Genomic DNA, 27,761 nt, shown 5'->3' with positions numbered 1-27,761 from the left:
GTGTTGAGATTGTTCTTTGCGGCAACTCTGCCATGTAGGATTTTGTTGTTTAAAGTAAGTTGTATTGTTGTCCTGTGAAAAGCTAGACATGTGTTTACTACTCTTTTTTGCAGCTCTTTTGCAGTGATGTATGGGTTCGTCAGAGCATCTCTCACCAGGTCTCTGGCCATTCTATCTGAAATATTTCTTGGTCTTCCAGACCTTTCCTTGACTTCAACTATTCCATTTATCTTACATTTTCTAATAAAATTTCTGACAGAGGAAATAGATAGTTTGAAACATTTTTTTGCAGCCTCCTTCTTAGTGGAAATGAACCATCTTCATTCTGACATCCTTGGACAACTGTTTAGAGGAACTCATGGTTGTTAACACCAGATAGAACAGCCACTGCAGTTGGATACTTTAGAAGGAATGGAGTTACTTCAGAATAAAAGGTTCAGCCCTGGAATTATACTCACCTGACTCATCGAAGCCCTAACGAGTAAGTCACCTAGGTCTGGGCCAACTCATTTTTAAAAAGTAACAAAGAATAATCCAAAAGGGTTCCCAAACCTTTGCACAGCACCCTTTTCCTTTTTTATAACATTTATAAATAGTAAAAAATGAAAATAAAAAGCGATCTTTTTATTTTGCAGAAAGGTCCGTACCATTTAGAGTTCAGATTTGCTTTCAATCACATACAGATTCATTGTAATAGACATTTAAACCAGGAGTGCCCACATTTTTTCACCTCACTGTATGCAGATGTTTTGTATTTGGAGAGATTTTGGGACACTTGATGACCTCCGGTTGCAGTTTTTGCAAAGCTCATCTGGAATTTGAATGCTTGTCCATATCTTTACCAAATTTTGTGCACTTGCTGACATGAAGTATGTGCGCAAATATAAAGTAATCCATATTTGTACACAATGACATGTAATGGAATTATAGCTGAATGATAGACAAGTATTTCAAAATTACAGATCTGCGCTCATCTCATTTTTGTCCAAAATCGAAACTGACTGTTTTTTCAGCATTCTGTAAAGTTGAGAACTGCTCGATGTTGCACCCTCTGGCGTGCCATGTTTAACCTCCCTCACAGATGGAAGGCATTCTTCATTATTTATTTATAGTTTATTACTAGTATTACAAATAAAAATAGCACATTTTTCTTTATTTTAATCCAGAAGTTTTATTTTCTCCAAATAAAGTCCTAGATAGATCCCATAGCCTTTAGACAGCCACAGGGTACACTTATTTTCAGTGTTACTCGGCAGTTAATCAATTAATATACACTACACACAGTCGGTAAGCAGGTCATACTCACTCGACCCATTGGTTCTTTGAATTCCAATTTCTGTGTTTTCCGGGCTCTTATAAGGAAACTTCAGGGTGGTGTCCAGGGTCCGAAACCCCTCCTTCAGAGAATGATGCTTGTAATACTCGACCAGCTCCTGTTCACCACATTTCCCACAATGCATTAGTTATAGTTTCTATTAGCTAATAAGTGTGACAGGTGTCTTAACTGCAATTTGTTTTAACTTTAATTTAAAAAATTTAAAAAGCATAAAGAACACCTTAAAGATCCAGTCCAATTAAAACATTTAATAATTTTTTCATTTTGCCTCATTCACATCTTTTCCCAATGTTAAAAATGTTTTTTGCAATTCTTGTTACATCTATTTCAGCTTTTCATATGTGTACCTGATTAATTTTGAACACAATCCTTGGGGTGGGGGAGAGGCTATAAGGATTCATGTATGCTCTTTTCTTTTACTGGAATGTCTTTTGCCTGTTGTCTCAAAAAAACAGAGAATGTGTAATTGATTCACACAGTGTCAAGAACAGAATGCTTACCAAAATACTCCTGAACTTCCTGTTCTCTGCAATGTAGAACTGGCCCTCTTTGGTCAAAATCTTGATGTGCTTCACCTCACTGTTAAACCTGAGGGGCGATCGATAAACGGTGAGCGTAATTCGCTGGCTGATTACCACGATCGAGCGCAACCCGGAGCTAGGCAGCCTTAATAACGGGCATCATTTCTCCAAGTAATGCGCAGGGATGTCAATTGATCACCCAGACTCTCATTAACGAACCGTACTCACGGTTCACGATACTGATGCACACCTATCAGCCCTCTGTTGAGTCAATCTGCGAGGTGATCATTATGGGAGAATTCATTTCTACCAGAAGAAGTGGCAAAGCAATCATATTACCCTTTTTTCATTGGCTTTTTCATTGAACTTCTGAATGATGTCCTAACAGCACGAATAAAGACACAGCCATGTGATATATGGCGAGTTCATATTATTCATATTATTTATACACATTCTTAATAAAACATGGACACAGCTTAATATAAAATTCCGTTTTTTATTAAAAACGGAAGGATGCAGCGGAGAAGGATTTTAATACCATTTCAAATGCTGTACACAGAGAATACTTTTTTTGGTTCCACTAAACGACCTTGAGCATTCACCACACTTGATGTCATTTACAGCTCTAACACAGTCTAAGAACCAGCCATATTGACGCATCAAATCTGCCCCTGCCTGAGAAAGCAATATGTGCTTCAGTAAAGGGACACTTGAGGACAGTTTCACAACCTTAGACCTGAACCTGACATGCGCCAGATGGCAGAACGATCTAAGACAACTCATAAAAAGACCCACATTCTGGAGACGATATGAAGCACTGATTCGAGTTTGGGGGTGAAACTTGTTTTGAAACAAACATATACAGTGGGCTCCAGAAATATTGGCACCCTTGATAAATATGCACAAAAAGATACAACCAAGTCTTGGGGTCTATGGGGATAATATACACTTGCATCCTCTTCCTAGCAAGTTTGCAGCCATTCCATATGTTTTACCCCTTTTACTGTTGCTCTTACAGTGCTAAGTGGTATGCTTAAGTATTTTATGTATTTTCTGTACCCATTACCTGACTTGTTATGGTCAATTACCATCTGTGTCTTCTGAATTGATAGTTCTTTGGCTTTTCCCATGCTGATGGTTGACAACGGGATTTTGCATGCTTGTTACCTCATTTACATACGAGTGAAACATTTATATTAAGGGTGCCAATAATTCTGGAGCCCACTGTACATTGTAGTAAATAACATATTGGTGTATTTTTACTGCATTAGATATAGTCAAGTGTTGAGCTAGTCATGGGCTAAATACCCTTTTCTCAACTTCAAACATTTCATCATACCAAAGTTTCACTGTTTCCATGCTGTGCCAATAAAAAAAAAGCAGAACCCTGTACCATATCATGCAGTTTCACGTGGAAGTACGCTAACACTTCCCGCCGCTTCTCATAGAAACGCATGAATGTAGCCCGCTGCTTCCTGCAGAAACACAAATGTTCCTGTGGTTTCCCGCAGAACTTACTTTATGCTTATGGCGTATTCCGTGCATTCCCTGGACCGCAGCCTGAGAAGGTAGGTGCTGTTTCCCCTGTCCATCAGCTCAGCCTCTGCCTGAGGCCTCTCCATGGCCCCCGCAAACCTGCACCATCAGCAACGTCAGAGCCGTTACCACCACTGTCAGCCAAAGCACAGTGCCACTAACAGCCTGCAGGTATCTGCATTGGTTTACCTCATTGCTGGATCAATCAAGCAAATATAAGCTTGGATGTTTTTCATCTTTAAGTGTACAATGAGTTGTTTCAATATTTTGTGTTGTTATTTATTTTCTGCCACAATATGGTATTGTCGTGATGTTTTGTGTTTCTTCTGAACTTTGTACAGTACTGTGTTGCTGCTATCTGTGCCAGGTCAACCTTAAAATAGAGATTGTTATCTCAAGGGATGCCCTGGTTTAATAAAGTTAAAAAAACAAACAAACATAAGAGATACATAGCCTATTATGGCTTTACCCAATGGATTCAAAAAATGATGGTAAGTAAGTGAAGACTTCAAAGCAATCTTTCGTAAAGACTTCCCAGAAGTCTCTAAAGCAAATATACTATTGCAAAATTAATGTAAATATATGATTCACTACAGAGCAGTACAAAGACAATGTCAGCATGGAAAATGTATGCATTGTGTGGAATAGAAGTGAGTGATCTTTCTCCAAGCACTGTTTGAAAGGCGTATGTAAATGAGAAATGAACATGGAGGAGGCCTACCACCGCTGGGTGGAGTAATCGACAGGCTTCGGGACCTGCATTTGAGGAAAGGCACATACACACATTATTGTTGTTGACAGCCACTGCATACATTTTTTAAACTTACCAATGTGGCCAGGGTGACATTATTTGCTATTTGATACCCAGGACCAAAGCACTTTGAGACTGTTGTTGTGCATTACATACACATCATTCAAGATCATCCCTGCCACCATAAACCCTCAATATATAGCATAACATAATTATGAGAACAGGCCATTCAGCCGAACAACTCTCACCGTTTTCCTACCACTAAAGTGTATCTAATGCTTTGTTAACCTAAATGCTAGATAATATCTAGCACCGTATCAAGCCAGGTCTTCACAACAGCCTCGTTCTGCTCAGAACTCAACCTGAGGAATCTCCTGTTCCTGATTTTTTTAATCCCTTTAATAAATTAAATATTTCATTCAGTACTATTTTGTGCCTCCCTGAAAACTCAGGTTTCTCAAATATGTTGGGCAATAAATACTGTTCATGAACAACATCTTATTTTTTTTTCGGTTTTTCTGTGTACAGACTACCCAGTATGGGGGAATTACACACGGATATTATTGAAGGCAGCGTCGTCAGTGGATACCGACCTGAAAAAAGATGAACGGTTTCAGCATCAACCCACAGATCTAACACTGCTGTTGAGCCACTTGATAGCTTCAGTACACAGTTTTCTATCTGAACGTGAGTATGTGTTATGTACATTGTCATATATAAGAATATATATTATTCATGCCATACTGTATGCACCACTGACAAAGCACATATTGACATATTGAATCTATTTAGAAAACATGCATATGTATTGTTATATGGCTATCCCTTTAGGTGTAAGATCACAAATATGTGATTAAAATTCTCTTAACTGAACGGTGTAATGCTTATGTAACAGAGAGTTGTCAACTCTCATGCTTTTGGCGTGAGACTCACACTTTCGGCGCGAGACTCACACTTTCATGTTCTGTCTCACACCATTACATTGTGATTTTTTACATAGAGGGCGATGCATCCCATGCTACAAATACAATATATTTCAGGGGGGAGCATTTAATCTCACGGAAAGACAGCTCTAAAAGGCAACTCTGAACAGGCAATGGGTCTATTTCATGTCGCTATGGTAACAGCTTCTGTTCCAGCAAAGCAGTGTACCATAACTTCCGGTTATATTTAGGGTAGGCATCGAAACCAAATACTGAGGGTCTCAGGTTAAACCAGATTAGACAAACTAACTTTCTAAGTAAGATAATTGAGTTGTTTCAGTACCCATAGAAAAAAGTAGCACAAAATGCTTCCCAGATATGTATGTTATGTTAATTCATTGAACTTCAGCTTGTACCAAATGCTAGCTGTGTAGCTCGCTATATCTTTCAGCGTAACACTTAACCTCATTAGCGCTGGCATCACGTTTTTCAATCCCTCCATATGAAGTTACAACGGGGGCAGCTAACGTCTGCTAGCAAAGTTGTATATTTAGCTAAGAATCATTTGTTTACTTTAACGTTACATTAATGTTTGTAGTGATGAGCTAACGTTAACAGCATCCACGTCTCTATAACACTATTTCCTAATACATTCCAGTACCGACAAGGGCTGTGTGTCCAGAAGCCTTCTTAACGCTACGTCGTTTGTAAGTTATACCTTTCAGCGTGTTTCCTGAAACGTTCTTACTCTCAGCTAAGTTTACCTTCTGTAAGTGGTACTTTCTTAAGGTTGGTCTGGACCACTCTTCCCAAACGTTATCAATGTTGTCAGCTTACTCCGCTGGCCACCACTGTTAGGACCCCAAGCCTCTGAAATCCTTAGTTACATCTCAATCTGTTACACAATATGTACACTAATAATTCTACAGTTGTAGATAGATAGATAGATAGATAGATAGATAGATAGATAGATAGATAGATAGATAGATAGATAGATACTTTATTCATCCCGAGGGACATTTTAGTTGTAGTAGTTGGCTAATAATATTACTAAAATACCACATGAATGGGACTGTTTTCATGCAAAGAATAAAATTGTACATTACGAAGGATGCATGTTGGACTTCACTGAACATGTTGCCTAATAATTGATTATATTTGTAAACTGAGGATTCCCACTCTCTCTGTGGGCTGGAGCAAAGTTTAACCATAGTTCTTTCTCTGTTTTGTTGGACACTGTAGTCCTAAAAGTGGAAAATAATGTTTCTTTATTCAGCACCATGTCTAACAATATCTCTGTTTCGTTTACTGTGAAGCGGTGGGACCGCTACTTTCTTAGCTTTTTTTCCCCCCAGCATTAGCTCATGTTGTTTTCGTGTTGGTGCTTTTCGCTTGCTGGTGCACTTTTATAGAAAACATCAGAGAAAAGAGTGAAGTATAGGCCTACCAGTAATGTGATGGTGCTTCTGGCAAATCAACCCCGATTGCACAGTGATTTAAGGCACCATGACAAATATATTAAAAGAATGTAAATAAAACTTAACATGCTATCGCACGTAGAAGCTATACCTTAAGCAACCTGCAAAGGAATAGTTCGGGGAACACAACAACTTTTAGTAAGGTATACTTTCCAGTCTTGGTAAAACACTAAGAGATACGCTTATCGGGAAACACGGCCAAGGTCCACCACCACCACACGTTTACAATGAAATGTATCAGTTAGCTATAAAAGAATGAGAAATGGCTTGGTTATCTATTGTGGGTGCTGGCTTGGCTACATCGAGATGCCTTTGAATTATACACAAGGTAACTTCATATTGCAGCACTGGGTAGATGTGTGTGGTAGAAAGGAATTGTGAATGAAGCAACTTGAATGTATTATATGTACGTTAGCTAGCTTGAGAAAAAGTGGATGAAAGAGATGTTTCGTAAATTTTCTTCTATTAAGTACACTACAATTTGTCTTCAATTGGCCTGTTTTCCTAAAGGGATTTTGGCTAGATATTAGAATTCACGTTAAGGAGAATTTTCCTGTCGATTGCACCATTTTGCAATTGAAGTTCTGTGAAACCAGAAGTAATACACTGGAAAAAACCCCATAAAAAAACCTATTCAAAAATCTTCAAATGGTTATTGTATTACAGCAGGGACATATTCAACTTCACACCAGTATCAGTCAAACTGAGACATTGCAGGATCAGAATGGGTATGGGTTGGATATATTTTGTCATTTTTAGTTAAGCTTTGTGAAAAAAAAAATGCCTGTTAAAAACATGTGAATAACATACAAATCCTGCACCTTTTTTTAATAGATAGCAGGATAGAGGGATGATGACTTTTGTATTTCCATACAAAAGAAGGCTGAAACATTTCCCTTCCTTGGATCAAATGTGCATACTATTATCCCTGTTGAAACAAATACAGATGCATGATACTTACACATGGGCAAGGCTTCACTGCATCGCTGGGAAAAAAGCCAACTTCTTTCGTCGCTAGGTTCTTACCCTGGAACCATAACATATAATTGCATTATATTCGGTCGGGAGCCTGTCCTGATGCCCCAAGTAAATCCAGGACAATTACCCTGGAACAAGCAGTGCGACTAATTTACAGCCTGAGTTAATTATTGTTCAAATCCTGCCAATGGGTAGATTTGTACACCATCAAAACGAGAGCCTTGTTTAAATGCTGATAATAAACATTATTCAAATCTCTGAATTTCAGGGCGACAAAACACTTTGTGTCACAACAGAGAGAATCAGCAAAGTAATGTTCATTTTTTATCACGTCAAAAGCAAAGCTAGATTAACAAAAAAACACGGAAACAATTCCAAACACAAAATATGCCTGTTTAGCTCCTCCAGACCTGGATTTTTTCCAGCCAAGAGTATCTTTTCTATTATTATGTAGAAATGAGGCTCAAACAAGAAAAATAAAAAAGTCAACTCCTTATTTATTTTAGTTCATGTCCATTGCGATATATTTATAATAATGTGATAAAAAGTTATTTGAATTGGTGACTCTGAGGTAATGCTGTCATCCAGTTGGGCCATACTTGCATCTGATTGATTAGTCTAGCCTTTCGCCCAATGTATGCTGGGATAGGCTCCAGCCCCCTGCAACCCTGTTCAGGATAAGCGGGTTAGGATAATGAATGAATGAATGAATGATTAGTCTACTTTACACTTTTTCCCAGGGTCTACTAAATGCCCAATCAGAAGATTATTGTGTAAATCATTCATTAACATAGAAAAAGAACACTAAATATGTGATGTCCATTGCAATGGACACAAGGTCTAAAGTGGTCAGGAAAAGCTATTGTAAACTAGACCCTTTCCACAAGCATAATGTGCGTTTGTTTGTGTATTAAATATACCATATTCCTCTATAAATACATATGTGCATTATGAAAATAAGAAAGACCAATGAATGCCTATTTTGCCTTCTCTTCAATGCATTTTTATTACAGGGCCAAGTGTATTTGTTCTAATACACTCTTCAACACAAATTAGATTTGAGACCCATTTCCTAGAGCATCAATGATACAGTTTAGCTTAATAACATTTTATCAGGCCTCTTGAAAGCCTCTTATATTTGTTAGTCCACAGATAAGCCCACAGTAAAGATTAAACATATAACCCCATCAGAGCAAGCAGATGGTAACAGGAGAATGAAATGAAATTACTGTGATTGATTGTATTTTTCTGGCACCAGGATAGAAATTATTGTCTCCCGGTTACATTGGAGACGAATGCTCTGTGTTCTGTAATTCCAGCCTTTGGCACCATGGGGCTGTGAAGATTAAGTAGCCCTGTGTTACGTTAAGCGTTGTTTTGCATAAAATAATAAAAACAGATAATATTCATTTCCATTGCACAGATGGGATTTAAGAAAAGAAAAAAAACGTGTGCGCGTTTAGCCAGCCAAAGCCAGTGTCTCAGTAACTTGGTCTCCGGGTGTCAATTTGCCATTTTCCTGTGAGCTACCGGGAGTTATGGACCGCAACGCGTCGGAAATCACACCAAGTGCCTAATCCCATTCGGCCCATCAATGGTGTAGCAGCCAGACTGGGGAAGCAACAGGGGGCAGACGGTGCTTTAGTGCTGCAATAAAGTGGAACGAAAATAGCTGCAAAGCAAAACTAAATAAACAAGGTGCAATGAGAAGAGCCACCAACGCGCCAGCCAATGCTGCACTTTGAAATAACAGCCAAACATTCCGAAAGGCAACCACGCTCCCTGGAGCTACACACATCCCCCCAAAAAACAGACGAATTTCACCAGCCTATCTATTCGACCGCCTTTAATTCCTCCTATAAACCATGTCTCTCGATTCATGTCATGTATCTATGTAGGCTATTGTCTGTGTGTCTGACTGCACTGCCTGTCTGTGTGACCGTATTCGCAAGAGCCCGCTGTCTCTTTCAACTCTTTCACCCGAGCGCAGAAAAGCCTTTCATCATACACGACACATGCAGTCTACTCACAGGGGTCCGTGTGAGCTGGAGGAGAATCTGGCCCGAGGCATTAATCTTACAACGATAGCACCAAACAGTCAGGAGGCTGGATGCACCCACAGACTACGCTAGATCTCTTCATTGGCACCTCTTGCTTGACTTAATTTATTTCCTAATAGCTAAACCCTTGCGTAAAAAGAAAAGATCACAAAATGAAGTAAAATATGAATTTCTATGAATTTCTATATATATAATATATAATATATATATATACAAATACATGGATATATTATATTATATATTATATATTATATTATATATCAATATGAATAGATCTCCCACCATTTGATATATGTATATATTTTAAGTATGAATCAAATGTATGTCATCAAAATTGAAAATCAAATTAAAATTCAAATGTAATCTCCCATTTTGGGATGGTGTATTTGAATTCAGTCTCACCTGCCACCAGGAAGAGTGCAGATCAGCGCAGATGAGCTCGATGATGTCACCATCCTGAATGGCGAGTGGCAGGCCGCTCAGGGGACCGGGGATGCCATAGTACTCACGGATCGCCTGCATCTTCGGCAGGCCTGAAGACACACACAGGACGATAACACAGGGTGCTCCACTCAGTGACAGCGGAGGTACATTTTTGTTCTTCAAGGATCAAATTTCCAAAATGTACCATGAAAGTACTGTAATGTTTGATTACAAATTTCCATTTGTACCAGACGGGTACAATTTTATGCACCTATAGAGTATCGCCCCAGTGACAAGCATTTGTACCCTTTTAGGCACTTTTTGTACCTGTATCTTTAACATAATTTCAGAAGCTCATAGTATATTTCATAACTGTGTATCTTGAAAATGGTTAATGCCATATGGCATACTTTGGAATAATGAAAAGCCCAGACTTCATATATAGCGGAATCTCGCAACATCAAATGTTGAGTAAATCTAGACCTTTGTCTCTACCTAGGGCATGCAAATATGCTGGCCGTGTATACACTTCATTTGTTCAAAGCAAGTGGTGCTGCCTGAGTGTTAATGAAGAAACCGCGGCCTCTTTCCCCCTGAAAGGCTTTCGAAATTGAAACTGCATTAGCCTGTTAGGGAGCGGGGTTCTACAGAAGTGTAACACTGACGCCCTAATAGGCTCCCTAAGATGCGACCGCATGAGCGGTAATGTGTTCTCATTATAGCCAGTAGCCACACCTGTTCCTGTACATAGACGCTGGCTTCGTTCAAAAGCAACGCGGTACATCATTATCCTAATTACAGATTGGACTGATCTGATGAAGCGATTACGACTGAGCTCAAAGGCCTGCTTCTGCTGGCAAAACAAGAAGCCCTCCAATCGCCAGGCGCCAGCCATGACAGGTGTTCCAGGCGCTACACTAGCGCCCCCCCCAGCCGTCATTTTCCATCGACGTGCCGAGAGGAGATGTCCTTAAAATTAGCATTGGCCTCTCGTGGGCCTTGAACAAAGTCTGAGCCAGAGCTTGTTCAGCCTGCAATGAGTAAAGGAAAGCCTCTCACTAAAGGCCTCTTTGAAGGCAGTTTAAAGTCAGAGGAAGCCCTGTGAATGCAGCTCTCCCGAGGGGAAGGACAAACAAACTCGCCACTTTTGTGAAAGAAGACAAAGGGTATCCACGTCCCCAAGCAAGGCGAGGCCTTCTTCTTTCTGAAGCTCGGTGCCTAAAAGGAACCGGGAGCGTTTGGACCTTACAGCCACATACCCTCTCATGCACACCAAATAAGAGAGCATATTTTACGGCAAGCCCCAGAAAGGTTATAATAGAGTTTATTAAGCATCCGCTTTTTGAAGGACTTTCACAATCACCTTGTAAAAAAGCACTTATATGACACTTGTGGCTATGTTGCAGTACCGGTGTCATTAATGCTACAGTGCTCACAAGGCTCAGAGCAGAACGGGCCTGTGCATCCTCGTTATTGTGGCTGTTCCAGCACTGTTCCTACTACTTTCCGGAATCTTCTGTATTTATTCAAAACCACTGCTGTTATTTAGCCATATTTCCTTTTTGCTTTTGGCACCTTTATGGGTTTTCTACCTGGTTTAACCAGGCCCCAGGCACATGGGAAGGAATTGAGTTTGTTTATAACTGAAATCGAAGCATGAAAAATCGTTCGGTCCCAAAGGCAACAAAAACCTTTTAAAGGTGGTTTTGATCAATTAAAATGCCTTTATCTCAGCCTTTATTTTGAGTGCCTTGGACTTTTGTTCTTTTGTCCAGTAAATGTGGTTTTATAATCATTGACTAGCCTTACAGAAATATAATTTACTGCTATAGGTTCTAAATATGAGTGTTGCGATATATTGAATATATTCTCATTAAATACATTTACCATAAAGGCACACAATATGGACACATCATTGTGAAATATTGTTTTGATAGTACCAACTTTTAAAACAATTTGCAAACAACTTTGAAGCATTGAAAACAGGAAAAAAAAGTTCCACAAATATTCATGAAAGTCTATATTCGGGACAAATTGAAAAGCAGGATACATTGATACAGTGATGTTCAATGGCAGGAAAATAATGAACTATTTCTCATGCATTCATGACTATGCATGTGCGTGTGTGTGTGTGGTGTGTGTGTGCACGACGGTGGGCGTGCATGCATGTGTGCATGCGTGTGGGTCTGTGTGAGTATGTGCTCACAATCTTCTTGTATCAATATGTTAATGTTACTACTTGAACAGAGTTATATGTAGTGGTTTCAGGTGGTCAATGGTGACACTGGGTGGCGAAAATTATGCAAGGTTCAGGCATTAGAACAGGGCATATACAGAACTCCCAGATTATACTGCCAGTTAAAAACCCAGGACTAAACTAATATTGCCAATAAGCAGGAGTGCCAATGAAATGAGGCTGGGGAAAATAATGATGTTTCACAGCTTAATGAAATAAACTTCCATTACACAAAACTGTAGGAACACACACACACACTGCAAAATTACAGAGTGTGAAGGAATTTAATTGAGTATGGCCCAAGAAGCCTAGAATCGATCAATTTCAGGATGAAATGAAGAGGGGGCCAGGATATCCCACAGCATAACTGGAGTGATATCAACAAGAGCATTGTGTTTAAGGCCAATTTGTAAGCCATTTATCAGAGCTACATTGTGATCTGAGAAATCTGTCTCAACACAACCAAGAACCACACAGCAAACCACTAGGGCTGAGTGTCCAATTAACAAATGCCTCTCATGAAAAAGTAGAAAGCTCAAACATTAGATTGAAAATATAAAACATACATACTGTATGATATAATATTGATCATATTAGCATAAGTGATTTTCCCAAGAGATTGATATTGACAATTTAGAGAGCTTGCTTGTTGTCCTTTTATACAGTCTGTTACAAACTAAAGTAATTTTATTATATTAAAGGTAAATAGCCTAACCAGTTACTGCACCCTGCAGTGAAATTAATTACCTGAAGCTCCACACTACCACTGAATGTACAGTAGCAAGTGCACTTCCATTTTCCTATAAGCACCGCATATGTTCTATACAGTAAATATGATGTGTCTTTCAAAAACTATTCATATGATGTATCATTACGGAATAATATGCCATTAAATGCAAAAGTATTGAAACAGGTGACACAATTGTGTTGTTTTGCTGCTGTACTTCAGCATATTGGACAAACTGTAATTCCACCATAGATCAGCCAATATGGATGTAAATACACACAGTACAGTATGTGTTTGTGTGAGAGGTTTAACTTCAGTCCCACCTCATTAAAAATCACAGGAGTTGGGGTGTTCCCTGATGTCTTGGCAAAATTCCAGTCCAGTCATTTAATTGTGCCACAATTTAATTGGGTAAATAAATCCTCTCAAACTAAGCTGAAATGTGATGAGCAGTCTGAAGCAAAATGTGGCTACACATTTTCACATGGTGGCTGGTTCAAGTTAGCAAAATTATTTCTTATCCTTGAGGCACTTTTAAAGTTTGCCATTAATTATTTTGTACTGTTTGTTGACTTTCATAACTTATTGCAATTCCATAAATGGTATACTAACCTGGATCAATCCGTCTTTTTGAAACAAATCCTTTCTGCTTGAAAGACAAAAATACACACACGGGATCTTAGCGAGCATAGGCACAGTATATCTCCAAATATGACAGCAAAGAAAAAATGACTGTATAAAATGTCATGGGTAGAATACAGTCAAATAATCCAAACCAAAGCTAATGAGGGGCTGAACTCCCACAGTACACTCCATCCACCGCTAATTAGGAAAAAGAATGTTCTAGTACAATGAGCTGCAGCACATCATGCTGACTAATGTATCTACAGGCAGCTTTTAAACATAGCGTAAGTTGTGTCTGAATATATTGAAAGTCGCACGTGTCTTACCTGCAGCTTTGAAGTCCCGGATTCTGAAATGAGTTTAAAAGCAGGCAGGGTGAGCGCTTGTAACTAAACTGCCAGGTGTGCAGCTGCACTGCTAATGCTTGTCAGACCCGCTCTTGCTCAACTGAAAGTACCTGACACAAGCCAAGAGAAAGAGCCGGCTGGGGTTCATCTCCAAATGTATTTTGATTTTCCCCAGATGAATTCAACTAGACCCCCGCCCCCCAGGTTAGCTACACGTGTTAAATCTTAATTTGACATTAAACAACTATTTTGTTCAGAGAAAAGCTGTATATTCCCTTTATATACAGCAGAGTGACATTGACAATCTTCTTGCCATTGTAAGAAACTCTATTATGAATCTACTGTGCAGAATATATGCTGTTCAGTCATGGGTCTCCTTTATAGGTACTGATGATGGCCATTTGACTGAAACAAACCATGTGACCTTGACCTTGAAAAATATATATTTTTAAATCTCAGGTCGACATTTCTGTTCATTTAAACCCCTGTGTTTGACGACAAAAAGGAATGGGTTGCTATTTGTCATCAAGGAAATTGTTGCATGATTAAGAACGATCCATACTAGCTTTCTACATGATACATTTCCCCTTTAATCAACAAAGAAAAAAAAACACATGGTGATTATGGCCGATGGGTTGAGCCATCAGCCATAATAAGTGATGTTGGCTACATCAAACTGCTGCATACACATGCACATTAGCACCGCTAACACGTATAATTTTAATTTGTTTAGCGTGCAACATAATGCAGCACGACAATTGAATAAACAAATGATAAAACAAACGAACATCCCGGAAAGACAGATTAATCTCTGCGTTCCCCCTACTGGCATTCCCCCTGCATCTCTCAGATGTGAGAGAAGGACAGCGGCAGAGTAATGGCGGACAAATTAGCGAAGACGCGGAAAACAAACCCAGGCGTCCGATCACAATTAAAAACCAAAGGGCTGCCGTGATTTACCGCACAGCAGCTTGCCAGCTCAAGCTGAGCCGTATATCTTTCATCAGTCGGATACGTCAGATTCACACACTTCTTGCACATATTTACCCCGCGTAATGTATTGTGATTTGTTAGATGTTATTGCTTATTATTAATGTCACTGGGAGGATAATATGTTAATAATAATGAAGTTTCATTAAGGGTCTTTAACTCACCCGATAGATTGTGATAAGGAAACTGTCCATTTTATGCAAAACATGCAATCTTTTATTTTAGTGCTTTCAGTGATAAGAGTGTATAGTTGGGGAGGACACTGGTTGTTCCCAAATATGTGTTTTGTCCTCACGGCGCCTTCACTATGCTAATGTTCGCTCATGCTGTGACTTCAGGAACAAAATGGCTTGAAATACAGTACATGAGGCGCACAGGAAGTCTCCAAAGTGACTACGAGGCAGACCTACCCAGGCTTGACTTCCCACAGCTGCCAAATCTCCCCAGGCACTCTTTATGGGCCCCTGCCCCACACTTGGCGCACATGTATCCCTGGTTGAAAATCCCTCTGGAGGGTAGGTTGGAGAGATATGATCATATTATAGAATCACCAAAATAAACTTGCGTCACCAAAATTGTTTACTTGCAGAGAAATTCATACACAGTTTATCGAGTCAGACATACACTCGGTGATCACTTTATTAGGTAGACCTGTGCACCAGCTTGTTAATGCAAATAGTTTATCAGCCAATCGTGTGGCAGCAACTAAATGCATAAAAGCATGCAGATGTGGTCAAGAGGTTCAGCTGATTTTCAGACCAAATATCAGAACAGGGAAGAAATGTAATCTAAGTGACTTTGACTGTGGAACAATTGTTGATGCCAGACAGGGTGGTTTTGGTTTCTCAGAAACTGATCTCCTGGGATTTTAACACACAACATTCAGTATGCAAATAATGGTGCTGAAAACAAAAAACATCCAGTGAGCAGCAGTTCTGCGGGCAGAAACGCCTTGTTATTGATAGAAGAAGTCAGAGAAGAAGTGTCAGACTGGTCGAAGTTGTCAGTAATGCAAATAGCCATGCATTACAACAGTGCAAAAGAGCATCCCTGAACACGCAACGTGTCAAGCCTCTGAGTAGATAAACTACAGCAGCAGAAGACTGAATAAGTCTAAAAACTAAGTCTAATAAATACCTAATTCAGTGCTCACTGAGCGTACATTTAGTCTAACACAAATGTTAATTATTAATAGGCCAGTCTCACTGTATTAGTGTTCCTTCTCCACTGACAGTAGGAGAAGGAACACTAAAAGCAAGAGTGTGCAGTAGTCTCTGATAAAGAACTTTGTACACGACCAGCCTGGACCCTTCTAAGTAAATAGTGGTTTGGTTAGTTATTAAATAACTGCAGCTAAAATTAATTAATATAGGCCCATAGATAAATCCAATGTAAAAAATGTAGTGTCTAATACAGGCATATAGCCGGTAACAGCAATTGTAACTGCTTACACTTTCAGTTTGAACATACATTTAGATTTTCTCACATGCACCACAGCATGTTTTCAGTTCTTCATACATACAATATGTTTCAATCACTGATGCACAAATCATATTTTAATTTCCTTGCAATTAGCACATATTTTCATATTTTCATTTGCTTGGATACCAAATGGAATTGTATATCCACAGTACAAACAACCATACACTATAACAAAGCAACTTCAAAACAAAACAATGTTCAACTTCAAATAGTAGAAACTGCATGGGACCAAGGACAGTGCCTTGTGGATCTTTACCTTAGGAGCATGTGGCAGGAGCTGCAGGATGCGGTCCTCTCAAAAGTGTGCATCCTGAACTGATGGAAGTTGTTATCAGCGTTTTCTGGGCGGATGTTGGATCTACCAGGTAATAATGCAAGGGGGAGGAGTTCTTACTCTCCTTGTGGTGGCATTACATGCTGTTATGGTTTGACTGATGCAACTGTTGCTGACAGCTTTCGTAATGCAAACAATATGAGTGGTCCTGAATAATAATTCTAACAGGCAAACAACAAACGTATTATTCAAGCTCTGTTCTTCAAATCTATGCCTGAAGCATGACTGCAGCATGTGTCAGGTTCTGAGTGTGTGTGTTTGTGTGTGTGTGTGTTGGTATTGTTCCTGTATCACCATGTATGTGCCTTGTATTGAAATTTTCATCACATCCCGGTTGTGGAGCCTCATTACAGTTCAAAATCATAAAAATTGTATGTTCAGCACCAACATGTTGTCCCATTTTGTCTCAAACATTATGGAGCTCACTGTATCGTCACAGGAGAAACAGAAAGGCATGGCAATACAGCCTATGCAGTGTGTTAATAAGCAGTGGTTACCCAGATAGGTTGTATTGTAATGTGCTCGACATACAGATCTACATGGAATGATGGGAAAACTAATAAACAAAATGTTCAAGTACCCATTTTGAATTGTCTGGCTCAATTCAAAAACTTGCTAGGGTTAACCTCATTCTGCAACTCCAAGACAAGCCAAGGTTCTTTGCGGTACATTTTTTATGTTATACATATTCTAATATTCTAAACTGGGGCAGCACTCTAAAAAAGGCATTAAAAGAACTTACCATATGCCTCTTTTACATCTTGTGATAAATCAGAACATTCAAATATTACAAATCACCTTTGCTGACTGAATGACAAACGGTTGACAAATGAATACAACCTCTTGAGGTTTTTTGTCTTGACAGCCAGCCCTTACATACAGTATCTATACCATACGGCCATAATCAAAGGTGCCCACCTGGAAACAGCCTCTGGAACAGGGCAGACTTTAGTTCACATCTAATCAAGCTAATCAAAGAGACTAAACAGGCAAAACTACCGTAAGTATCCCAGACACTCCCCAGCACTCACAGAGCCATGCTGAACTGCTCCATCCATTTCTTCTTCATCTCCCTGGTTTTGAAGAAGAACTCAAAGCCAGTGTGCCCCTGGTTGTGGGTGAGGTAGAACCCGTAGGACCACTGTGAACAGGAAGTGAGGCACACGTGTGACAAATGTGTATACAAGAACACACACAGAGGCATGCAGATATACAAGGCACATACATGGTGATACAGGAACAATACCAACACACACACACAAACACACACACTCAGAACCTGACACATTAACATGCCTTTTTCCAGGGCGCATCCGATTAAAAGGTGTAGGAGCAGCTGGTGATACAGGCCTTTGCAGGTTTGTCAGTGACCTTCTGTGGCATGCACATATATCATTTGCCTTTTTTTGGCATTCCACTTAGCATTTGGGGGCAAACAGCAAGCACAGAGCTGGGCTTGTGGGGAAAGGAAGGATTCTGATCTCTGTGAGCCTCAGATCTGGAGTATGGAAGGCAACGGGGCAACTTCAAAAGAGCGGTCCAGTGGGTGTTGGCTCAGCCAAGGTCTCCTTCAACAAACACCATGTTTTTGAACAGGAGGCTCAAAGAAACCTCAAAGAACTGGACAGGGTTTTGACAGGAATAAGTATTTCTCAAATTTAAAAATAATGATACTGATGACCTTGTAATGAGCCCGTGTAATTTGTGGCTTGTTCTTGTTCGGGCTTCCTGGTGGTTGATCAAGCTTGCCATGGTGGTCAGAACAACAAAGAAATTTGGCTATGTTGCAATGCCAACTCTAGGCAAAGTGCTACATTCGGCATCTTAGCTCCTTTAGCACCAAAGCTCTTTGACCATAGCTCAGTACAAGGTTCAATACTCAATACGCTCACGGGATAGTTGACCACGATTGATAAGACAGCCGCTAATGATAGTGTACTTGAGGATTCTAGCACTTTTTGACATCATTTCTTTTATTTATTTATAGCTCCTCATTTTATTTTCTTGTTCTGTGCTCAGGTACTTCTTTCAGTCAGACTGGGTGAGAATGTCTGCTAAATGAATGTAAGGAAAGGTAGCACAATGGAATATAATGTGAATTTGCAAGATAATGGGGAACGGGGTAATCTTGCTCTGCCATCTGGGCCCATGTCACACGTTTATTTTAATGATAATTTAACATTCATATCTACAGTATCTGCAGGCTTTAAGGTTAATTATTTGATAAAGCTCAGGGGAGATGTACAGCTGGATATACCACAAATAAAGTAAATAATACTGATATCGACTGATACTAGGCTGATTAATGCTTTATATGGCCAACAATATTTTTTTGAATAAAAAAAAAGATCTCATTGCTACTTTACCATTTGCTAAATAATTATGGTGTAAAAAGCCACCATGTTAAATAGCAAGGGCTTGCTAACCCTAACCCTAAAATATTATTACTAGCCATGACTGGTGATATTTCTGAAAAGATGTAAAAGCCATTTTCCATAAATGTTTGAGCTGGTACATAGAAACAGAGAAACATTCCATATCTTCCTTTGGCTGTAAAATTCAGAGCAGTTGGTTTGGCCATCATTCCCTCTCAGCAAAATATTTGCTATTGAAATTAAGGAAATTAATTCCGATTCAAAATCCAGTCTGCTTTGGCTACGAAGCATCTGCGATGGTCTGAAACGGCCTCATGGTGTGCGTCTCAGTAGCCAACTAACCTTTCTGTTTTCTTTGTCCATGGTGGGGTTGTTAGTGATTTTGAAGTGGTTGAGGTCGATCACCTCTTTCATCTCGTAGTTGTCGCCCCGCCTCTTGCACACAATCACAGCGATGTCAAAGAGGAATATGTGCCTGCATCACAGAACAAACAAACACACAAAACACGTCAGCTCTGTTCCGAGGAAGGCGGTGCGTTCACTAGCTCACGGACGGACGCTCTTCACCTGTCCTGCTTGGCCCGTTTATCGACCGTTGCAACCCGCACCTCCCCGTCACCTTTGGGTCTTCCGTAGTCCCGTAAAGAGTGATTCTGCAGAACAAAAGAACATTTCAGACCCTGGCAAATACAAGACAAACACGCAAACGCACTCTTGAGAACATTAAACAAGTCTTAAGACAACCTACAGTATGGGAATGATGTCACTGGCAAGAAGATGACAGTTACTCTTCTTCTTCTTCTTCTTCTTATTATTATTATTATTATTATTATTATTAGTAGTAGTAGTAGTAGTAGTAGTAGTAGTAGTGGTTGCAGCATTGGTGTTTTTACACACAGCTGAACAGCTAAAACTGAAGCTGAAGTATCAAAATGCTAAACTATTTCTGAAACACTTCTCATAGTTTTTTACTCAAATTACAATCCAAATTACAACCCTTCACAAGCATCTCCATTAGCACTTCACCTGTGTAATCAGAAGTCAAAACCTTAATATGAATAATATCTTCCTATAGTTTCACAGAAAAAAATTAATTATTTGGAAAACAATTACCTAAAGTAGATTTAATTAAAGGAAGTGTCTGATTTCATAATAATAGTGTAATACTTGACTAATCTAATGGCAGCTGGCTAAATATTGATCAATGTTGTAATTACTACATAATAACTGCATAATGATAGCCAGTTTTAAATATCAGGAATCCCACACATTTAATGAACTACAATATCAATTAAATGAAAATAAATTGAACATTCAATTATACAGTTTTTTATTGTACATAAAATAATGCAGCGGGTATTTCATGCAGATATGATTCCAATAACAGCCAATATACTTTGCTGGTTGAGTCTGAAGGGCTCACCAAGTTTTCGATGGATCTCTGGTACTGATCGATCTCCCGCAGGGTCTCATTGTCCCTCTTCACTTCATTAACATACTGAGCAAGGTCCTACACACCAAACGTACAAAAAAAGATCATCTGTAATGAAAATGTATTTTCAATGCCAGAGATTCCCACACCACATTCACTTCAAATGCAGCTTCCCTGCCCCACAGCCTGAAATGAATTAATTTACTTTCCGTGGAGAGGACGCCATCGTGCGATTCTCAACCAGCTGCAGGCCGCAACTTTTCATCAAGTCGGAAATATATTCTGAGACAGTCATCCCCCAAGAGGCGAACTCGCTGACCAATCTCGTGAAAAGAAGAGGTACAAGGACATCCGGTTCAAGATGGAGGAGAAACGCGTCCGTACTGGGTCCGCATTTCTGTGTGCCTCATTTATCAACAGCGTGTGCACAATGTCCACCCTAAAACGCATGGCATCATGTTTCCACATTGATGCTATTCATCAATTTTAAAATGAGGTTTCATGAGAATGCTCTGGCTTCATAGATACTTCTTACTGCATAGAAAAATGTCCTTGTTACTGAATGAGGGTACTGCATGAGGCAGAGATATTTTCATTCTGTGCTTTGAGGGCCAGGCTGAGGGACAACAGAGAGAAGGACATTGGTGTATGTCGTGGATCATGCACTGAATGCACATTTTCTATGCATTCAGTCTACACATTACTGCTCTCTGCTGACTCTTAACATGGTATACACAACTCTCCAGGCATTCTTTTTCTATAGTTGGACCAATTCATTTGGACCCCCTCCCCCACACACACACTTTTACATAAGGTAAAAAAACATTACCTGAACTAACTAAAGTAAGATTTATCTGATAAAGTAAACTAAACTAAAATAAGCTAAATAAGCCAACCAGTAGCCCAAGAGACACAGCATGGTCGGAAATTAAGGATCAATAAAATATCTTGCTGGACTTCTGTATTTCTGTAGGGTTGGCTAAGGATATATTTGCCCCCTGCACTTCTGAAAGGATTTTGGCACCCCTGGTGGGGAGACTTATGTTCAGACTTAACAAAAAAGAACTGAGTACATTACATGTTATATGGCTGACACTTTATCCAATGCGAATTGCAGTTGATTAGACTAAGCAGGAGACAACCCCCCCCCAAGAGCAATGAGGGGTTACGGGCCTTACCCAAGTGTGCAGATCTTATCGTGGCTACACCAGGGACTGAACCACCGACCTTGCAGGACCCAGTCAAGCACCTTAACGACTACGCTACAGGCAGGGTGATCGGTGTCTCTGGAGCCTGTGGGGACCCCAGACGGGGGAGTCCCGGGAACAGCCAGCGCACAGGCCCCACCAAAAACAATCCACGGCGAGCGTACTCCACTGAGCAAGCTACAAGACGAAGACGAGACGAACCCAGCCACCCGTGGAAAAGCACTTGAGCGGGAAAATGCAGGCATTACGGAGTGGCGTCAGCTCCTCGGATATACAGCCTGCACAATCGCTGTTAAGTGGATAATTCCTCTAAATGAAATCATCACAGCCCATCTGCATAATTTGCAATCCCCTCTCCGACTGATTTGCTTCTATTACAGGGACCCTGACTGTCAGTGCCCATAGGCAGCTGCCTTAATCATTCTTCAGGACCATTCAGTGGGGAGCCAATATTGATTTCGAAAATAGAGATTTTATGCAAAGCAAAGATGTCAGCAATATGGCATTCTCTCGAAATTCATTTGACGGTGCATTAAATCTATATTATATGAATATATATGATATAGAAATACTTTATCCATTATCCATTTAGCGCGACAACCTATTTACTTAAGTTTAGTATAACTGTGAAGTTCAAATTAAATCAGAAAAAGTGACTCGTTCCAATTTTAAAACTAGAAACTTGCAAGTGTAAAACAATAAAACCGAGACACACGCACGCATACACACACTTCCTGAATCATTAGTTGGTTCCGTCGATTCACCTCTGCAGATTGTATAAAAGTTGCTGGAGAGAGAACCACAGCACCAAATGGCGATGCTTAAGATTATCTACCCAAACCAAAACCCAGTTTACCACAATACAAGAGGTAAAAACACTTACCTTCATGGCGCTTAGGCCCATCCGTAAATTGTTCTTGTCAGCGGTGTTGTGGGTGTGCTTGACTAATTCCTGTTGGGTTTAAACAAAGGGAACGGTTGAATAGTCCGCTCTGCAGCGTATCCCTGTGTTGTCTGTGTTGTCCAACAGTTAATTATGGGTAAATAGTTGAATAAAGCAGCACCTCAATTCTCTGTCACATCAATAGATATTGAGAAAGCATGTTTAGCTTAGGGCATATTTTCTGCTTGGGAGACACTTAGCATGCAGCTGAAAAGTGTGCAAATTGGTCCCGGATGCCACAGAGTGTGAAATCACTTTTCATTCAGCAGGGATCAAATGTTTTCCTTCCTTCCCATTTAATAAAACGCTGTTACAAAATCCAACAAATTAAACGTAGCCTTTAGCTAAGTACAGTACACTTACAGAGTGTGAATTTTACCTGAAAATTAGTGAATGCACATAGGTTTCTTCATATTGGATTGTGTGTATGCAGATGTATGTAAGCATATGAGCACGTATCTATTTGTGAGTGTGTCTGAGTAAGAGTATTTATTTTGCATTTTTTACCTCACACACTGTGCCAAACTTAGAGATTACACACAATCAAGAACATATATATCATTACAATATAAATACAAATATTTTCCTACTTCCTACATGTTTTTTTTATTATGCTCTAAGAGTAGCTTATTACTCTGAGGGTTAAAATCACAAAGAATGAATTCATAAATCACTGTAAGAAGAAAAAGGAAGGTCTCTCAAACTTGATGAAAGGTATGTTTATTACAGGCAGTTGTCAGGAATACATTAAACGTGTTCTGGTTCAGCGGCTTTCGTCTGAACCCAGAACATTTGCAGTGGCTACTTTTTATACCATTCAAAGCCTTGATTCGTGACACCTATCAATTAGGCATTAGCGTACTGGCCATCCTGCAGTGACTGAATAAGCAAGGCTGTTGACTTGAGCAGCTCCTGATCTCTCACTCTCAGTCGCTATTCTACCATTGTACCAACTGTGTTATAACACTAACTAAGTTCAAGGGAATGTATGGCCAGCAGACTTAGTGGCATTAGAGACATATTTCTTACACCGCATTCTGTCAGAAATTGTGAGTCGGCTAAATTCACAATAAGCAACTCGAGTACCATGAAGTTTACTCAATTACTGTATTTATATCAAACCGCTGAGTGTGCAGTCAATCAAGGATGAGTACTAGCCATTATAATGAGCAAAGTGCTCAGTCAGAACTGAAGCATCACTCATTCCACTGTCTGGCTGAACATACTGCACATCAGAGAAGACTGAAATTCAGTAAGAAAGAACGTAAAATGACATGAAATATTATACAAGTCTATCACCAAGCTGTGGAAACGTCGATAAGACAACTGGCTTGCCAGACATGCTGCATGCGAGTACCCCCACAAGGGCGTGGGTTTTAACCCGGCCCTCTACTGGTTACGTGCTCTGCTTTCTACCTGTAAAAAGCACAAAAGTAAAAAAAAAAAAAAGGGAGGGCCTGTCTGTTTTTATTGTAAAACAGAGACTGAAAGAAAAGATGGAAGGAAGCCAAGCGATGAAACTTATCTTCAGAGTGGTGTGATCTGATCTGCGTCATAGCTGTCTGTGTCATACGTGTGTTAAAAATGTCCTCGTCAGATACTTTTTTTTCTAACATCCAGGCAAGCATGTGAAGTCATTTTGTACCAAATGCGCCTAAAACAAACTGTCAGTAAGAAGGAATTTTACTGCTGCCTACAAGGTTAAACTAATTCAAAATCTTGGGCCCAGGGCTGGGCCTTACTCCGTACAAACATCAAAGCAGGTGTGGAGAGGTCCGAGAAGTCAGTTTCAAAGAAAAAGGGTGTCAGCTGTTTCAGGGAGAGATAGGTAATAAGAGTCAATGCCACAGCAACAGCCTGTACTGTTTAATCATTTGTTTTCCAGTCTGGAAACTATCATTCTAAATAATCCAGCTCTCCTGATTTATTGATGACTTTAATTGTGTCCATCTTGCAAAATTACTGCTGCCATTGTCAAAGCATACCTTGCACTGGCTTTATGCAGTCAACCGACTGAATTAACATCTTTTTTTTTTTTTCTTTGTTAGCACTGCATAATTTGCAACGGTATTTTGAACTGAATGTTTAATAATGAACCTGGAGCACATCATCTCACTTCTTCTTCTGTGTGAACATCTCATAAATTCATATCCTCCTGAGACAATTTTAAAATTTTTAAATGTTTAAATATTCAAATGAAGTTGTAATAATTATAATTATAAGTATTTAAATAACACAATTGCCTTAGATGACAAAAACGTGTGCAGTGAAAATCTCAGCATATGGTTATTGATAATAAGAGACAGATGTCCCCTATAGGGGAAAAAAAATAATTGTCATGTTTTAAGAGAATCAGTATACAGAAAATTGCATACACTGTATGTATCCACGGAAAAGATATAAGGATGTACTCAAAATGTACATAGTTGGCTAAGGTAACTTTCCATGTCAGTCTATGAGAAAAATCTGAGATGAATCTGTTCTGCTTGCCCACACTGTGTCCCCGGCCTTCTATATATATGTATACACACACAAACACACACACAGGCATCCCAGAGTCCCTTGTGTCAGTCAGGCTGAACTTCCCCATTAATATCATACACAGGGGACAGTGTTTTGGCTACAGTGTCTTCAGCCCTGAATACGGGGGGAGACAGTAGTCCAGACAGCAGGGGACTTGCAGATAAAGTTAAAGCGAGCTCGGGGATGCGTGGGGAAGCGGCCGGCGGAAAATCAGTTGATAACGACGAGGAGAGAGGACAGGAGCGTCCGCTCCCTGAACCGGGCTGTCTGTGGTGACAGGACCGGACCTGGCAGGTGTGGCATGTGGCCCTCTCTGCACCCCCCCCGGTGTACTGCACCAGAAGAGGGGGGTATTATGGTGCTGAATGCTGCCCTGGAAGCAACGCTCAATCAATGCTGTCCTATCGGCCCCGGATACCCCCCCTCCGCATCGTGGTTTGGTCCAGCAGAGCGGGCGACAGTGGCCCTTGTCTCTCGGAGGGTCACCCGGCGTTCGGCCACCTCTGAGGCATTTCTGCCACCTGTCTCCCCGGGCGATGTGAAGTGGCAGGCGGACAGGTGCGCCGTGTCGCACACGCACTCCCCAGGGTCAGGCCACGAGACCCCCCTGTCCACCACTGCCGTGGCAACGGTACAGCACGCTTGTTACCGTGGCAATTAATGTCGCTCATTCATGGCAAGATTGTGTGCACCTGCATTTTTTGTTTTGTTTTCGTCTTTTGTTTTTTTACGTTCCCTTATATGCTCTGGGAACTTGAGGATAACTTAAAGACAATAATGATTAACTCGGACTTTTATACACACAGACGGACTGTCAATTAGAAATTTCCCAAGGACAAAATTATTTGGTTTAAAGAACACTGCTGCCACCTAGTGGTAGTTGCTGATTATCATAGTCAAAATTGATCTGGCAAAACAGAGTTTGTTTATTTGTTTGTTTTTTTTAACAAATGTACGTATAACAGTCCTAAAAGACGATAAAAAACTTTTTTGAAAATTCAAGCATTCAAGAATGATACAGAATTAGTTGAGTATATACAGTATTGCGCCTATTTCAGGAATATCTTTCATATTTTAGAGTACACTTCAGTATGAAGCATTGACACATTCGAGCAGGACAGGAAATGTGAGTTTCCAGAATAGTAACTAATTTCTACAATTCCAAGAAATGTTATTGACAAGGGCTACAGGAGGACTCACTCGGTTAAAGCACGGAACAGTGGTGCCGGGATGAGCCACACTGGACTGAATCCTAGCTTTGCCAGTGTTGACAGGCCAGTACCTCCATAGAGCAACATGAAATTGGGGGTCCGCAATCAACAGGATCAAGCAACCTTGTTCTGCACCTTCATTCCCGCTCAACCTCCACATCCCTCAGGTTCTTATGCTCTTGACTGTCCAATGGTCTAGACCACTCTTAGTCCTGGAGAGCCGCAGGGTGTGCTGGCTATTGTTGCTTAATTAATCAATTGAAGCAGTTAATTATACAGTTATGCACCTGGTTTCTTTGGTCTGAATTGGTTGCTGATATTGAGGCAAAAACAAGAAACAGCACACATTGCGGCTCTCCGGGACCAAGAGTGAGGGTATGTTGATAGGTAGCCAAAAAATCACGTTGATTTGAAGGGCAAATAATCAAGGAAACATTCACATACACAATGCCCGTTTCCACTCAAAACAAAAGTGTTCACTTCAGTTTAGTGAGCCATATCATTCATATGAATTAATGATTTAATTGTATGTTGTTTTTTTCCTTTTGTTTGAGCGACAGTTCACAGAGTCATCCGCATGACAGCCTGTGTTATGATCTTCCCTGGTTTTATTTTGTTTAGTAAAACCTAATAAATACTTATAAATACCTACCGCAAAATAACTTTTTGACAGCAACATCTGCCTTATTCTTGTTTTCCATAGTATTTGTAGAGACTGACAGAAATTGCCAAAGAGTTAATTTGTTGGATATGAATGAATCAAGGTGCACCAAACCCACTAAACATTTTGTGAGCATATTTTTTATTCCTTCTCCTTTAAATGTTCCTAGTTTTTTGCATGAATGTCTGTCTATGTCAATATTTATGCATTTTGTAACTGTCTGTTGTGCCTGTGTTAACTTCTTATTCTTTTTGTATCAGATTATTCAGCACTTCCATCAACAGCGGTTGTTATTGAATGTGTATAAAAAAGTTTTAAAAAAATGAACACCAGCAATGTTACATGACAAGCGGATTTTAACTTGTATTGTATTCTTTTCAGGTTTCGACAGTGAGCATGTAAACATAAAAACTGCATAGATTTGGTGGAATGTTTTTTAGTACTATTTAGTTTTTTTAGACTGGACACACCCATATTGCCATTTCAGACCAATCATAGATCAGGAAACATCTGCATAAGATGATGGTTGGACCAGTTCAAGAAATCAAGCAAGAAATCAAAAATAATGAATACTAATTCTTTTTTTTTTGTCAACCCTATGTAATTTTGTCCTCAGATTATAAGAAATGAATTATGAGATGAATGAGAGATACTTTTCTCAG

At 39.8% G+C, this 27,761-nt stretch overlaps 1 protein-coding gene across 3 annotated transcripts in view; it reads right to left on the bottom strand.

Moving 5' to 3' along the window:
- The window catches only part of vav3b (vav 3 guanine nucleotide exchange factor b), a 60,924-nt gene that overhangs the window by 8,657 nt on the left and 24,506 nt on the right, over nucleotides 1-27,761 (bottom strand). For all 3 annotated transcript variants that reach the window (XM_061242278.1, XM_061242276.1, XM_061242277.1), the window contains exons 11-25: nucleotides 22,645-22,713; nucleotides 20,545-20,631; nucleotides 19,689-19,774; nucleotides 19,464-19,596; nucleotides 17,778-17,887; nucleotides 16,669-16,770; nucleotides 15,341-15,438; nucleotides 13,920-13,942; nucleotides 13,582-13,618; nucleotides 9,986-10,116; nucleotides 7,507-7,572; nucleotides 4,115-4,149; nucleotides 3,376-3,492; nucleotides 1,837-1,924; nucleotides 1,307-1,433 (exon numbers count right to left, since the gene is read on the bottom strand). In XM_061242278.1, the coding sequence (XP_061098262.1) occupies nucleotides 1,307-1,433; nucleotides 1,837-1,924; nucleotides 3,376-3,492; nucleotides 4,115-4,149; nucleotides 7,507-7,572; nucleotides 9,986-10,116; nucleotides 13,582-13,618; nucleotides 13,920-13,942; nucleotides 15,341-15,438; nucleotides 16,669-16,770; nucleotides 17,778-17,887; nucleotides 19,464-19,596; nucleotides 19,689-19,774; nucleotides 20,545-20,631; nucleotides 22,645-22,713 (1,309 nt within the window). The remainder of the gene's footprint in view (nucleotides 1-1,306; nucleotides 1,434-1,836; nucleotides 1,925-3,375; nucleotides 3,493-4,114; nucleotides 4,150-7,506; nucleotides 7,573-9,985; nucleotides 10,117-13,581; nucleotides 13,619-13,919; nucleotides 13,943-15,340; nucleotides 15,439-16,668; nucleotides 16,771-17,777; nucleotides 17,888-19,463; nucleotides 19,597-19,688; nucleotides 19,775-20,544; nucleotides 20,632-22,644; nucleotides 22,714-27,761) is intronic.

This window comes from Conger conger, chromosome 5, assembly GCF_963514075.1.
Source record: "Conger conger chromosome 5, fConCon1.1, whole genome shotgun sequence".
Taxonomy (NCBI): Eukaryota; Metazoa; Chordata; class Actinopteri; order Anguilliformes; family Congridae; genus Conger; species Conger conger.
This window is presented reverse-complemented; position numbering and strand designations above follow the sequence as displayed.